Source organism: Hypomesus nipponensis, chromosome 22, assembly GCF_054491055.1.
Source record: "Hypomesus nipponensis isolate SF chromosome 22, ASM5449105v1, whole genome shotgun sequence".
Lineage (NCBI taxonomy): Eukaryota > Metazoa > Chordata > Actinopteri > Osmeriformes > Osmeridae > Hypomesus > Hypomesus nipponensis.
Window position 1 is genome coordinate 17,690,001 of NC_140382.1, and position 12,724 is coordinate 17,702,724.

General features: G+C 54.6%; 1 protein-coding gene across 1 annotated transcript in view; it reads right to left on the bottom strand.

The window, feature by feature from the left end:
- The window catches only part of unc5cb (unc-5 netrin receptor Cb), a 130,962-nt gene that overhangs the window by 13,088 nt on the left and 105,150 nt on the right, over positions 1–12,724 (bottom strand). The window contains exons 7-9 of the mRNA XM_084687525.1: positions 12,001–12,165; positions 4,162–4,218; positions 313–504 (exon numbers count right to left, since the gene is read on the bottom strand). Coding sequence (XP_084543651.1) covers positions 313–504; positions 4,162–4,218; positions 12,001–12,165 — 414 coding nt within the window. The remainder of the gene's footprint in view (positions 1–312; positions 505–4,161; positions 4,219–12,000; positions 12,166–12,724) is intronic.

A 12,724-nucleotide genomic window follows, 5' to 3' on the forward strand; every position in this document is an offset into this window, starting at 1 on the left:
CCTCCCTCCCTCCCTCTCGGTGTTCCATGCCCAGGTCTAATCCCAGTGAACAGGCCTCACTAGAGAGCTCTAATTACACCTTAATGAGAGCTGATATATTGGCTTCTCATCACAGCTACTGGTTAATACCCTCGTCACCGTCACAATCTATTTCTCCCTCTCTCCTATTTCTGTCGCCTTCTCTCTCACTCTCTTTCTTTCTTTCTCTCCCTTTTTTCTCTCTCCCTCAGATACAGTACACACACACACGACACCCAGGCATGCATTTACACACACACACACACACACACACACACAACAGCACACACACACCTGTGCGAGCCGTCTTGATGCTGACTGGCTGGAAGCCCCCGTTGAGGGCGGAGCTGTCGATGATGTCAGAGTCGAAGTCGCGGTGGTTCTTCCGGTAGATGAAGAGCGCCACGATTACGGAGATGACCAGGCACATGATCACCGCGATCACCACGCCCACGTACAGCGCCACGTCGTCTGTGCTGGGCGCCGCTGGGGGAGGGAGAGGAGGAGGAGGAGGAGGGGGAGAGAGGAGGAGGAGGAGGAGGGAGGAGAGAGGGAGAGGAGGAACCAGGAGGAGGAGCCAGGAGGAGGGGGGAGAGGAGGAGGAGGGAGAGGAGGAGGAGAGGGGAGGAGGGGGAGAGAGGAGGAGGAGGAAGGAGGGAGGAGAGAGGAGGAACCAGGAGGAGGAGCCAGGAGGAGGGGGGGAGAGGAGGAGGAGGGAGAGGAGGAGGAGAGGGGAGGAGGGGGAGAGAGGAGGAGGAGGAAGGAGGCGAGAGGAGGAGACAGGAGGAGGAGGGAGTAGGAGGGAGAAAGGAGGAGAGAGGAGGGAGGGGAGGGGGAGAGAGGAGGACGGAGTAGGAGGGAGAAAGGAGGAGAGAGGAGGGAGGGGAGGGGGAGAGAGGAGGAGGGAGGAGAAGGAAGGAGGAGGAGGGAGAGGAGGAGGAGGGAGGGAGAAGACGTGGGAGAGAAGAGGAGAGAGAATGAGGAGGAGAGAAGGGAAAGAATGAGGGAGAGAAGGGAAAGAATGAGGGATAGAGAAAGAGAAAAGGGAAGAGAAAGAAAGACAAAGACAGATAAAAAGGTGGGTGGTAGAAAGATAGAGCAGAGAGAGAGAGAGCAGAGAGATATATTAGATGTGAAGCTGAGTTAGAGCACAGTAACACTGGATCTTGTTTGCCAGACAGAAGCTTAGTCAAGCCTACCATGGAGACAGTATCAGTAGTTAATAACCACACAGACTATTATCATGATGATTATCAACATTCTCCTCCTCCTCCTCATCATCCTCAATAATCATTCTCAAAATCTTCATCAGCATCATCATCTTCATAATCAAAATGGCACACAGCTGATGTCCTGTGCTAGCATACAAACGGCAGGGTGACTTCCTGCAGGAGCTGGGGGTGACACCAAGGCTAGAATAACACGTGTGTGTGTGTGTGTGTGTTGGGGGTAGGTGTGTGTGTGCATGTGTGTGTGTGTTGGGGGTAGGTAGCATTGTAGAACATGGATGAAAGCATTCCACTGTGCTTCCTAACAGGGCGGGTGTGGCACTGTGCTGGCCAGGGAGCGATCTGCAAAGGTGTGTGTGAGTGCGCGCGTGTGTGTGTGTGAGTTTCAACATGTGTGCGTGCGTAAGTGTGCATGTGTGTGAGTGTGTAAGTGCCAGGTGTGTGTACGTGTGTGTGTGTGTGTGTGTGTGTGTGCGGGGCCCTGCAGCAACATGTACGGTCTGGATCACAACAAAGATAGATGGCTTACCGCCCCCAAATTACACGGCAGTTTGACGGAGCGCATTCCTCTATCTGTTCTCTGCCCCCCCCCCCTTTTTTTTCTCTGATCACGTCTAGAAATAGAAATAGCTTCTATCTCTCCTTTCATCCCTGCCCCCTTCCCCCTTTTCCTGGAGTTCTGTCCGTTTGGGAGCGAGGGTTCCCTGTGATTAAGGCCGGGGTTGTGGTTAAGGTGTCTGGGTGGGGTCTAGCTTGTGTCAGGCCTTAATTACAGCCCGGGCTCAGAGATGGATGTCCATTGGAACAGTCAAAGCTTCTGTGTGCTGTTGGTAAAGAATGCCCTTGACTGTTAAAGACACTCTGACAGGAGAGAGATGGGGCTCTCTTTGCAGGTGTCCAAATCCCAGGGGTGGAATGACGTGTGGTGTGTGACTGTGTGGAGGTGTGTGTGTGTGTGAAGTGGATCGTATACATATGTGTGTGGGGTGTGTATGTGTGTGGGGTGTGTATGTGTGTGGGGTGTGTATGTGTGAAGGGGGGTTGAGTGTGTGAAAGGTAGCGGAGGTGTGTGTGTGTGTGCGTGCGGGTGTGTGTGTGTGTGTGTGTGCGTGAGGGTATGTGCGGGTGTGTGTGGGAGTGAGAGAGCAGTTTTAGAGAGTCAAAGTGAAAGCAGTCCAAGGTTCCTACGTTACCTAACCAGCAAGGTGAAACAAAGATCTCACATTCCCAACGGAACAAAAGTCCATGTGTACTCCAGTCCAAACTGCCCAAGTCTTGCCGAGGGCAATTCTGCCTTTTAAAACGCAGTGGATGTGTCCGGACCTTATCAGTAGGGGGCAGTAGATAGCAGTGTGAGGCTACAGCAGACCTACTGTACTGTAGAGAAGAAGTACAGTATAATCCCTTCCCACTGACGTAAACTAGCCTGCTGGTGTTTCTGTGGTACAGATGGCTCTCGGACGGTGTCAGCGATTCTCGAGCCTACTGCTGAGAGCTTGGAGGGGAGGGGCTAAAACAGGAAGTAAGAGCGAAGGGGGATGTTTTGGTCTTCTTCTCTCCGGGAGAGCAGCAGAGACGTGCTAGCCTGAGCGTGTGTGAGATGTGAGCGTGTGTGAGATGGAGGTGGGCAGGGGCCTCCCAGGCCTAACAGAGACATCACATTAAAACTCTGCTACTCTCTCTCTTATACACACACACACTCCTAACACACACACACACACACTCTCCTCACACACACTCTCCTCACACACTCTTTCCTCACACACACACACACACACTCTCCTCTCTCTCTCACACACACACAGACACACACACACACACACAGAGAAGCAGAGAGAACAAAGACACAGAGGGGTGATGATGAAAGTCAGAAAAATGTAATTCTCCTGCGTTCGTCCCGCAAAGCTTCCCTGGAGTTCTTTAACACACGGTACATCCACTCATTCCAGCCATCTCCAATCCACGCTTTGATGACAGAGGCTGCCACCTGCTAAGTGTACGCATTAAAATGTATCACTTAGATTAATACATCCCTTTGAACACGAGCAACAGTAGAAAGGAAGGGAAAAAAATACAAGAATTGGAAATGAAAGGGATTACAGAACAGGATTCATTCTCCGGATAGGGGAGGGGAGTTAACGGGAGGGAGGGAGGAAGGGAGGGAGGGGGGGGGGGAAAGATTAAGAGAAGGCAATACAGAGAGAGGAGGGAGAGAGAGATATACAGGATAAGAACATTTAAAGACACAGAGAGGGGATTAAGAGGGAGAATGATAGAAAGAAGGAAAGTGAGAGAAGGAGGGAGGGATGAAATGAAAGGCCAAGGGGAGATAGAGGAATTGAGAAGGAAGACAGAATGAGAACTAGAGAGAGAGAGAGCGATGGTTAAGGTTAAGGGGTAAGGAGAAGAGATAGAGGGAAAGACTGAGAGGGAGAGAGAGAGAGAGAGAGAGGGAGAGAGAGAGAGAGAGAGAGAGAGAGAGAGAGAGAGAGAGAGAGAGAGAGAGAGAGAGAGAGGGAGAGAGAGAGAGAAAGAAAGAGAGCAGTAAAATGGACACCAAAAAGGGAGTATGGAGAGATGATGATAAAGACAACACATAGTTTGGCAGCAATATGGAGGGAGAGTTAGTTTTGAATATGGAGGGACTGTGGATTTGAGTTGAGGAACTGAGCCTGTTCAATCCAGAGTGGTGACAAGCCTCTGTTATTGCTACGTGAGTAACATCTTCCATTCTTGGAAAGTTGAGTACATTTCAAATGCTCAGGGAAATCCCGAGCTTCTTCCCATATGTAAATTCTGGGGTTGCGGTTGATAAAATATAACGTACACACGCCATGCACACCCTGCCAGTAAAGAGCCCTCAGGGGGGAAACAACCAAACTGAAAGAATAAAGGAACACAAATAATAACTCACATGGAGATCCCAAATCAGTCCTGTCTTTAGGCTCAGAGGACTTCTGATATAGGGAACCTTGAGGAGGGTGGAGGGGTGGTGGAGGGGTGGTGGAGGGGTGGAGGGGATGAAAATCAAATTTAAAGACAACAACAAAACAACAACGACAACAGAGACGGCGGCATGAGGATGTAGTGAGTGATGACACGGGGAAACCATCTCTCTTGATCTGGTGGATACTTCTGTGTGTGAGAGTGTGTGTGTGTGTGTGTGTGTGTGTGGAGTTTGAGTGTGTGTGCACTTGTGTGAGCATGCAGATGTGGGTGAGGGTAGGGAGTAGGGATGGTCCGTTGTAGGGGGGTGGGGGGGGGGTAAGGGGGTGGGGGGGTAGGGGGGTAGGGGGGGTGTGTGACTGACTAGGTGGAGGGTCTGTGCTCCTGGGCTGAGCAATCCGTCAGGTGCTGGGTTGTAGTGAGGGAGGGGAGGAGGAAGAAGGGAGGAGGACATGAAGATGGAGGGAGAGACAGGGATAGGAAGGATGTAGGAGAGGCGGGGGGAGGGAAAAGGTAGGGAGAGAGTAAAGAGGAGACCGAGTAAGAGGTAGAGATGAAGAGGTAGAAATAAAAGAGGGGAGGGGTGGATAGAGAGAATGAAGAGTAGAGAGAGAGAGAGAGGGGAGACAGAGAGAGAGAGAGAGAGAGAGAGAGAGAGAGAGAGAGAGGGAGAGAGAGAGAGAGAGAGAGAGAGAGAGAGAGAGAGAGAAGGAGGTAGAGAGAGAGAGAAAGAGAGAGAGAGGGAGGAGAGATAGAGAGAGAGAGAGAGAGAGAGAGAGAGAGAAGGGGGGGGGGAGAGGGGAGTAGATAAACAGATAGGGGACAGTAGAGAAGGGAAGGATAGAGGTGGATAGGGGTGAGGATGAAATGGATGATTGCAAAGAGAGGAAAACTGTAGCAGGTGTGGTGACGGGTGAGAAGGTCAAGAGAAAGGACGGGAGGATAGGAGGGCGTTAGGATGAAGGGGCAGGTGGAGGGGGCAGGTGAGAGGGGGCAGGTGAGAGGGGGCAGGTGAGAGGGGGCAGGTGGAGGGGGCAGGTGAGAGGGGGCAGGTGGAGGGGGCAGGTGAGAGGGGGCAGGTGGAGGGGGCAGGTGGAGGGGGCAGGTGAGAGGGGGCAGGTGAGAGGGGGCAGGTGGAGGGGGCAGGTGAGAGGGGGCAGGTGGAGGGGGCAGGTGGAGGGGGCAGGTGAGAGGGGGCAGGTGGAGGGGGCTGGTGAGAGGGGGCAGGTGAGAGGGGGCAGGTGAGAGGGGGCTGGTGAGAGGGGGCAGGTGAGAGGGGGCAGGTGGAGGGGGCAGGTGAGAGGGGGCAGGTGAGAGGGGGCAGGTGAGAGGGGGCTGGTGAGAGGGGGCAGGTGAGAGGGGGCAGGTGAGAGGGGGCAGGTGAGAGGGGGCAGGTGAGAGGGGGCAGGTGAGAGGGGGCAGGTGAGAGGGGGCTGGTGAGAGGGGGCAGGTGAGAGGGGGCTGGTGAGAGGGGGCTGGTGAGAGGGGGCAGGTGAGAGGGGGCAGGTGGAGGGGGCAGGTGAGAGGGGGCAGGTGAGAGGGGGCTGGTGAGAGGGGGCTGGTGAGAGGGGGCTGGTGAGAGGGGGCAGGTGAGAGGGGGCTGGTGAGAGGGGGCAGGTGAGAGGGGGCTGGTGAGAGGGGGCAGGTGAGAGGGGGCAGGTGAGAGGGGGCTGGTGAGAGGGGGCTGGTGAGAGGGGGCAGGTGAGAGGGGGCTGGTGAGAGGGGGCAGGTGAGAGGGGGCAGGTGGAGGGGGCAGGTGGAGGGGGCAGGTGGAGGGGGCAGGTGAGAGGGGGCAGGTGAGAGGGGGCAGGTGGAGGGGGCAGGTGGAGGGGGCAGGTGAGAGGGGGCAGGTGGAGGGGGCAGGTGGAGGGGGCAGGTGGAGGGGGCAGGTGAGAGGGGGCAGGTGAGAGGGGGCAGGTGGAGGGGGCAGGTGAGAGGGGGCAGGTGAGAGGGGGCAGGTGGAGGGGGCAGGTGAGAGGGGGCAGGTGAGAGGGGGCAGGTGGAGGGGGCAGGTGGGAGGGGGCAGGTGAGAGGGGGCAGGTGGAGGGGGCAGGTGGAGGGGGCAGGTGGAGGGGGCAGGTGAGAGGGGGCAGGTGAGAGGGGGCAGGTGAGAGGGGGCAGGTGGAGGGGGCAGGTGGAGGGGGCAGGTGGAGGGGGCAGGTGAGAGGGGGCAGGTGAGAGGGGGCAGGTGGAGGGGGCAGGTGAGAGGGGGCAGGTGAGAGGGGGCAGGTGAGAGGGGGCTGGTGAGAGGGGGCAGGTGAGAGGGGGCAGGTGGAGGGGGCAGGTGAGAGGGGGCAGGTGAGAGGGGGCAGGTGAGAGGGGGCAGGTGGAGGGGGCAGGTGGAGGGGGCAGGTGGAGGGGGCAGGTGAGAGGGGGCAGGTGAGAGGGGGCAGGTGAGAGGGGGCAGGTGGAGGGGGCAGGTGAGAGGGGGCAGGTGAGAGGGGGCAGGTGGAGGGGGCAGGTGAGAGGGGGCAGGTGAGAGGGGGCAGGTGAGAGGGGGCAGGTGGAGGGGGCAGGTGAGAGGGGGCAGGTGGAGGGGGCAGGTGGAGGGGGCAGGTGGAGGGGGCAGGTGAGAGGGGGCAGGTGAGAGGGGGCAGGTGGAGGGGGCAGGTGAGAGGGGGCAGGTGGAGGGGGCAGGTGGAGGGGGCAGGTGAGAGGGGGCAGGTGGAGGGGGCAGGTGGAGGGGGCAGGTGAGAGGGGGCAGGTGGAGGGGGCAGGTGGAGGGGGCAGGTGAGAGGGGGCAGGTGAGAGGGGGCAGGTGGAGGGGGCAGGTGGAGGGGGCAGGTGAGAGGGGGCAGGTGAGAGGGGGCAGGTGGAGGGGGCAGGTGAGAGGGGGCAGGTGAGAGGGGGCAGGTGAGGGGGCAGGTGAGAGGGGGCAGGTGAGAGGGGGCAGGTGAGAGGGGGCAGGTGGAGGGGGCAGGTGAGAGGGGGCAGGTGAGAGGGGGCAGGTGAGAGGGGGCAGGTGGAGGGGGCAGGTGAGAGGGGGCAGGTGAGAGGGGGCAGGTGAGAGGGGGCAGGTGGAGGGGGCAGGTGAGAGGGGGCAGGTGGAGGGGGCAGGTGAGAGGGGGCAGGTGAGAGGGGGCAGGTGGAGGGGGCAGGTGGAGGGGGCAGGTGAGAGGGGGCAGGTGGAGGGGGCAGGTGGAGGGGGCAGGTGGAGGGGGCAGGTGGAGGGGGCAGGTGAGAGGGGGCAGGTGGAGGGGGCAGGTGGAGGGGGCAGGTGAGAGGGGGCAGGTGGAGGGGGCAGGTGAGAGGGGGCAGGTGAGAGGGGGCAGGTGAGAGGGGGCAGGTGAGAGGGGGCAGGTGGAGGGGGCAGGTGGAGGGGGCAGGTGGAGGGGGCAGGTGGAGGGGGCAGGTGAGAGGGGGCAGGTGGAGGGGGCAGGTGAGAGGGGGCAGGTGGAGGGGGCAGGTGGAGGGGGCAGGTGGAGGGGGCAGGTGAGAGGGGGCAGGTGGAGGGGGCAGGTGAGAGGGGGCAGGTGGAGGGGGCAGGTGAGAGGGGGCAGGTGGGAGGGGGCAGGTGAGAGGGGGCAGGTGGAGGGGGCAGGTGGAGGGGGCAGGTGAGAGGGGGCAGGTGGAGGGGGCAGGTGGAGGGGGCAGGTGGAGGGGGCAGGTGGAGGGGGCAGGTGAGAGGGGGCAGGTGGAGGGGGCAGGTGGAGGGGGCAGGTGGAGGGTTAGATCAGAATGGGGGGGTTTGACGAGGTTAACACAGTGCTCTGAATACGTGGACACTGCTGTGGGTCGAAGGCAGCAGAAAAGACAAAATCGGACACAAGCACACATACACACACGTGTACATGGTACACACACTAGCACACACACACACGTGGACCTGGTACACACTGAACGTAGGCACGTGTACACACACACACACACACTCAATCACTGGGTACAAACACAAACAGACAAACAATAGACTCCTGATTGAGAGGCAAACAGGGACAGGAGGACGAGTCGATGGACAGAATAATCAATGCAGTGATGGATGGCGTCAGAGTGAACATGCAAGTCTACAGGGAAGCCAGGACAGATGGGGAGAGAGAGAGAACGAGAGAGAGAGAGAGAGAGAGAGAGAGAGAGAGAGAGAGAGAGAGAGAGAGAACGAGAGGGAGGTGTAAGTGGCAGACTCAGGCTGAAATAATGGCACATTCAGACCCTTCCTGTTCAGTTATACTCACTGAGGAAGCCTCTAGTGGGTGGAGAAGCAGTTTTTAGCTGACTGAGTAAAAGAAACCAATGCTATAGACCCACGGACCAATAGGGACCCTTTTTTCACACATGACATCTAAGATAATTCTTTCTCAAAAGCTTGGCTTGCAGGACTTTAACAGGAGAAGGGGAACGTGTCATTAGGACCAATCATTTTTATGGGGTAGTGTAGGTCATCCTTCCTGGAACGTCCTTCCGGGCGTTTCTGTATGGTACATATAAATGTACAGTACAGTTAAGTATATCATAGTAGAGTAGAATCTTCCTTGAGGGTTGAGGTTGGTTGAGGGGCAGTTCTATGGGCGTATGTGAAGCCCTCTGTGACATTGCTTGTAAAAAGGGCTATACAGATACATTTAGATTTGATTTTGAGTAGAGAACAGCAGAGCAAAGCATAGTATAGAATACAGTGTATACTATGTTCTAGGAATCTTGGTTTTGACCATCAAATACTGTAGTTTTGTGCTTCGTACACTTGGCTTGTAAACATCATCTTGAAAATGGTCTATTTTCTAAATATACTTTCTATGCTCCATATACTATACAGTATATGTTTACATGGAGCTAAATAATTCAGTCTATATCAAGGGAGTAAACAACTTGATCTCCTCTGGGCGTCATGGTAAATGTGATAGCCAGTAGTGATTTTCCACAGTGCTGGGCGTTTGATAAGAAGAAAGCCTGTCTTTGCCCTTGTGCTGGAGTCAGCTCTAACCTTTCTCTGGATCAATATGTCAAGAAAATGTCATCTGTCTGAAAGTAGAGTTACCAGAGACTGGAAAAACAACAACAAACTAAGACAGGCCAGAGAGAGAGAGAGAGAAGAGAAAGAGTGAGAAAGATATAGAGAGAGACAGAGAAAGACAAAGAGAAAGATAGATAAACAGAGAGAGAAACGGAGAGAAAGAGTTGAGAAAGAGCGAGAAAAATAGAAAGGGACAGAAAAAGAGGGAGTGAGAGAAAGAGAGAGAGAGAGACAGAGAAAGACAGAATAAGAGAAAGACAGATAAACAGAGAGAGAAAGAGAGAAAGAAAGAGAGAGAGAAAGAAAGAGAGAAAACATTTGTCTGGACAGGTCAAACTGACTCCACTGCGAATCCACAACAACTCCTGTTACAGTGCAGCTCAACAGCTTGTCTCCACTCTTCTCTCTCCATCCATTAGCTGATCCCTAACTCAGTCAAACCCTACCTTGTATCCCCTTCCTACCCAGAGAAAATAGGATAAATATGCAGCAACAGTATGTAATACACTCTTTCTCTCAGACTTGTGGGATGTTGTGTTTTTATGAAACATAACCTCCAAAGTGCAGCTCCGTTGCTGAATGTCCGTTAGAATAGATTGCGTTTCGCGGCTAGATTCATGTGATGGATTTCAACTTTAACGCTTTAAATAAATTCAAACAATGGAAAATAAGATCATGTTGGGATGGAGGGGGGGGGGAATCCTACTCTGGATGCAGACGAGGAGAGGTGAGTTCACATTGCACACATCTTCCTCTCCCAATCCTATTTGCCATAATGTGAGCTTCCCCATAATGGGGCGTCCTAAACGCTGGTGGAAATGGTCATTAGCATTGACATAAGTGGCCTCACCCTCTTAGCTCTCCCCGAAATCAATCCGGGGGAATGATCCTAAATCTATATCGTTATGGCTTTATATTCTCCCTCAAACTGACCATCCATCTCACTGAGAACTAATGCTTCCGAGAGAGGGGAGGGAGGGTTGAGGGTGAGGAGGAGGAGGGAGGGAGGAAGAGGAGGGAGGAGAAGGAAGGAGGGAGGGGGGAAGAGGAGGGAGGAGAAGGAAGGAGGGAGGGGGGAAGAGGAGGGAGGAGAAGGAAGGAGGGAGAGGGGAAAAGGAGGGAGGAGAAGGAAGGAGGGAGGGGGGGGGAAGAGGAGGGAGGAGAAGGAAGGAGGGGGAAAAGGAGTTTAGACGGAATACTACACTACTGTGTACATTCGATAGTACCGTGAGCACTCTATAATCTGTACTTTATACACTATACTTTATACTCTGTAATCTGTATTCTTCACCCCTTACAGAGTGACTGGTTGTAGAAGCCCATCTGTAGCAAGTTGGGACACAGCGCACCCCCTAGACACAGCGGGCTTCACACCCTAAACACTTTATTAGAGAGAGACTTTATTAAAGAGCACTCTGCTATACTCTTTACACAGACAGCAGGAAAAAAAGGCCTGGCTGACTTCTAAATCTTTTCCCTCTCTCCCTCTCTCTCTTTCCGTCTCTTTCGATCTCCCTCTCTACCTTTATATCCCTCTCTCTCTCTCTCTCTCTCTCTCTCTCTCTCTCTCTCTCTCTCTCTGTCTGTCTGTCTCTCTCTCTCTCTTAATATCCATTCCCCCTTTTCTCTGCCTCCCTCTCTCTCTCCACTGTCTGAGTCCTGTTCCTCTCTTGCCTCACCACAAACTGGGTCGAGCCTTTCTTCACTTTATAAGAATAAGTTAAGAGCAAAACAATAAAAAGCAACTAAATAATCACAATACGTTCAACAAGGAACCGCTAGTGAACTTTTCTTTTTCACATTTAATTATTTTGAAGTATTTTACAAGCATGGAGAGGATGTTCAGTAAAATACGTTCTTGCTTGTCAACACTTATAATTGCCTGCTTAAGAAAAGAGGCATGTACTTGCGAGAGCTCCTCAGGGCTATTCTAAATCCTATTGGACAAGAGGAATCCTGTACTTTTTAAACGAGGGCTGCGATCACAGTAGCTCGGCAATTATAAGCCACTCTGTAAGTATATTATAATCACTTATCATTATTTTAAACATAGCTCCTGAATAGTTGCCTTGTGTCCATGGGAACTCACAGTTCTGCCTGATGTGGCTGGTTACTACAGACTGTATTTAGTTGCCAAGGCTGCCAAATGGAACAAGATGTGTATTGTTTCCTGAGTGGGACTCAGTGCCCCTCCAAAGCCGCCCGGAAACCCTGTAGCATAGCCCAGGACCCAGTGTGAGTGCACAGTGTATTTATGTGTGTGGCGAGTGACAGGCAAAGTAGGTGTCTATAAGTAGAAAGAGGTGTTTGCGTGTGGTGGAGTTGAGGGAGAGGTTACAAGGTAGTTATGGAGGTGGGGCGGAGAACTACAGGATGGTCCTATGTTTGACAGGAAGAGAGAGACAGAGAGAGAGAGAGAGAGAGAGAGAGAGTGGCGTGAGGGGGTCGAGGGACTGGATGGGTAGCAGAGGCTGTTGGGGGAGGAGGGAGTGGTTGATTCGTTTTGGTACCAGAAAGAGGGTTCCAGGTCAGATTCGGGTCAGGGAGATGTTGGGGTTAGTGTTAGTTAGTTAGGGTTAGTTAGTTAGGGTTAGTTAGAGTTAGTGTTAGTTAGTTAGGGTTAGTTAGTTAGGGTTAGGGTTAGTGTTAGTTAGTTAGTTAGTTAGTTAGGGTTCTAGCTCAGGTTTGGTTCTGGAGGGAGAGAGTTCTAGGTCAGGTACTAGGAAGGTGGAAGGGAGTTCTGGGTCAGGTCTGGTTCTGGAGGGGAAGGGAGTTCTGGGTCAGGTCTGGTTCTGAAGGGGAAGGGAGTTGTAGGGGTCTGGTTCTGGGGGTTACGGAGGGGTAGGGTCTGGTACTTACTCTGCATACACAGGCCGTCGGTGCAGTTCTTGGACTGCAGCACCGTGCCCTCACAGTCCTTCCCCCCGTTTTTGGGCGCGGGGGCTCCGCACTCCCTCCTCCTCCAGTGGGTACACTCTGTCCCACAGGGGGACCACTTAGTCCACTCTGTCCACAGGCCGTCCACTGGCAGGCACAAGGGAGGGGGGAGGGGGGTGGAGGAGGGGGTGGGGGGTGTGGGGGTGGAGGAGGGGGTGGGGGGAGGGGGGGTGGAGGAGGGGGTGGGGGGAGGGGGGGTGGAGGAGGGGGTGGGGGGAGGGGGGTGGAGGAGGGGGTGGGGGGTGTGGGGGTGGAGGAGGGGGTGGGGGGTGTGGGGGTGGAGGAGGATGATATGTGGGTAAGAGAGATACACACGAAAGTGTGGAAGGACAAAAGAACATGATGATTTTAAAACACACACATCTATATTTAGGAAAATATAGCGTTCCGTTGTGGAGCAGTGTCGCGATGCTGTCTGTCCACCCGTCCTCATCTCTTTCCCTCCCTTCTCACCCCCTCCCTCACCCCTCTCACCCCCTCCCTCACCCCTCTCACCCCCTCCCTCACCCCTCATTCTGCCTCCACGCCCCTATACTCCCACTGCACGGTCCGATTCTTTGGAAGTCTTTTAAGATGCATGGAGGAGGGCGAACAGAAAAATACTTCAAAAACAAGCGTGTCTGAGCTAGTAGGTCCTTCAGAGCAA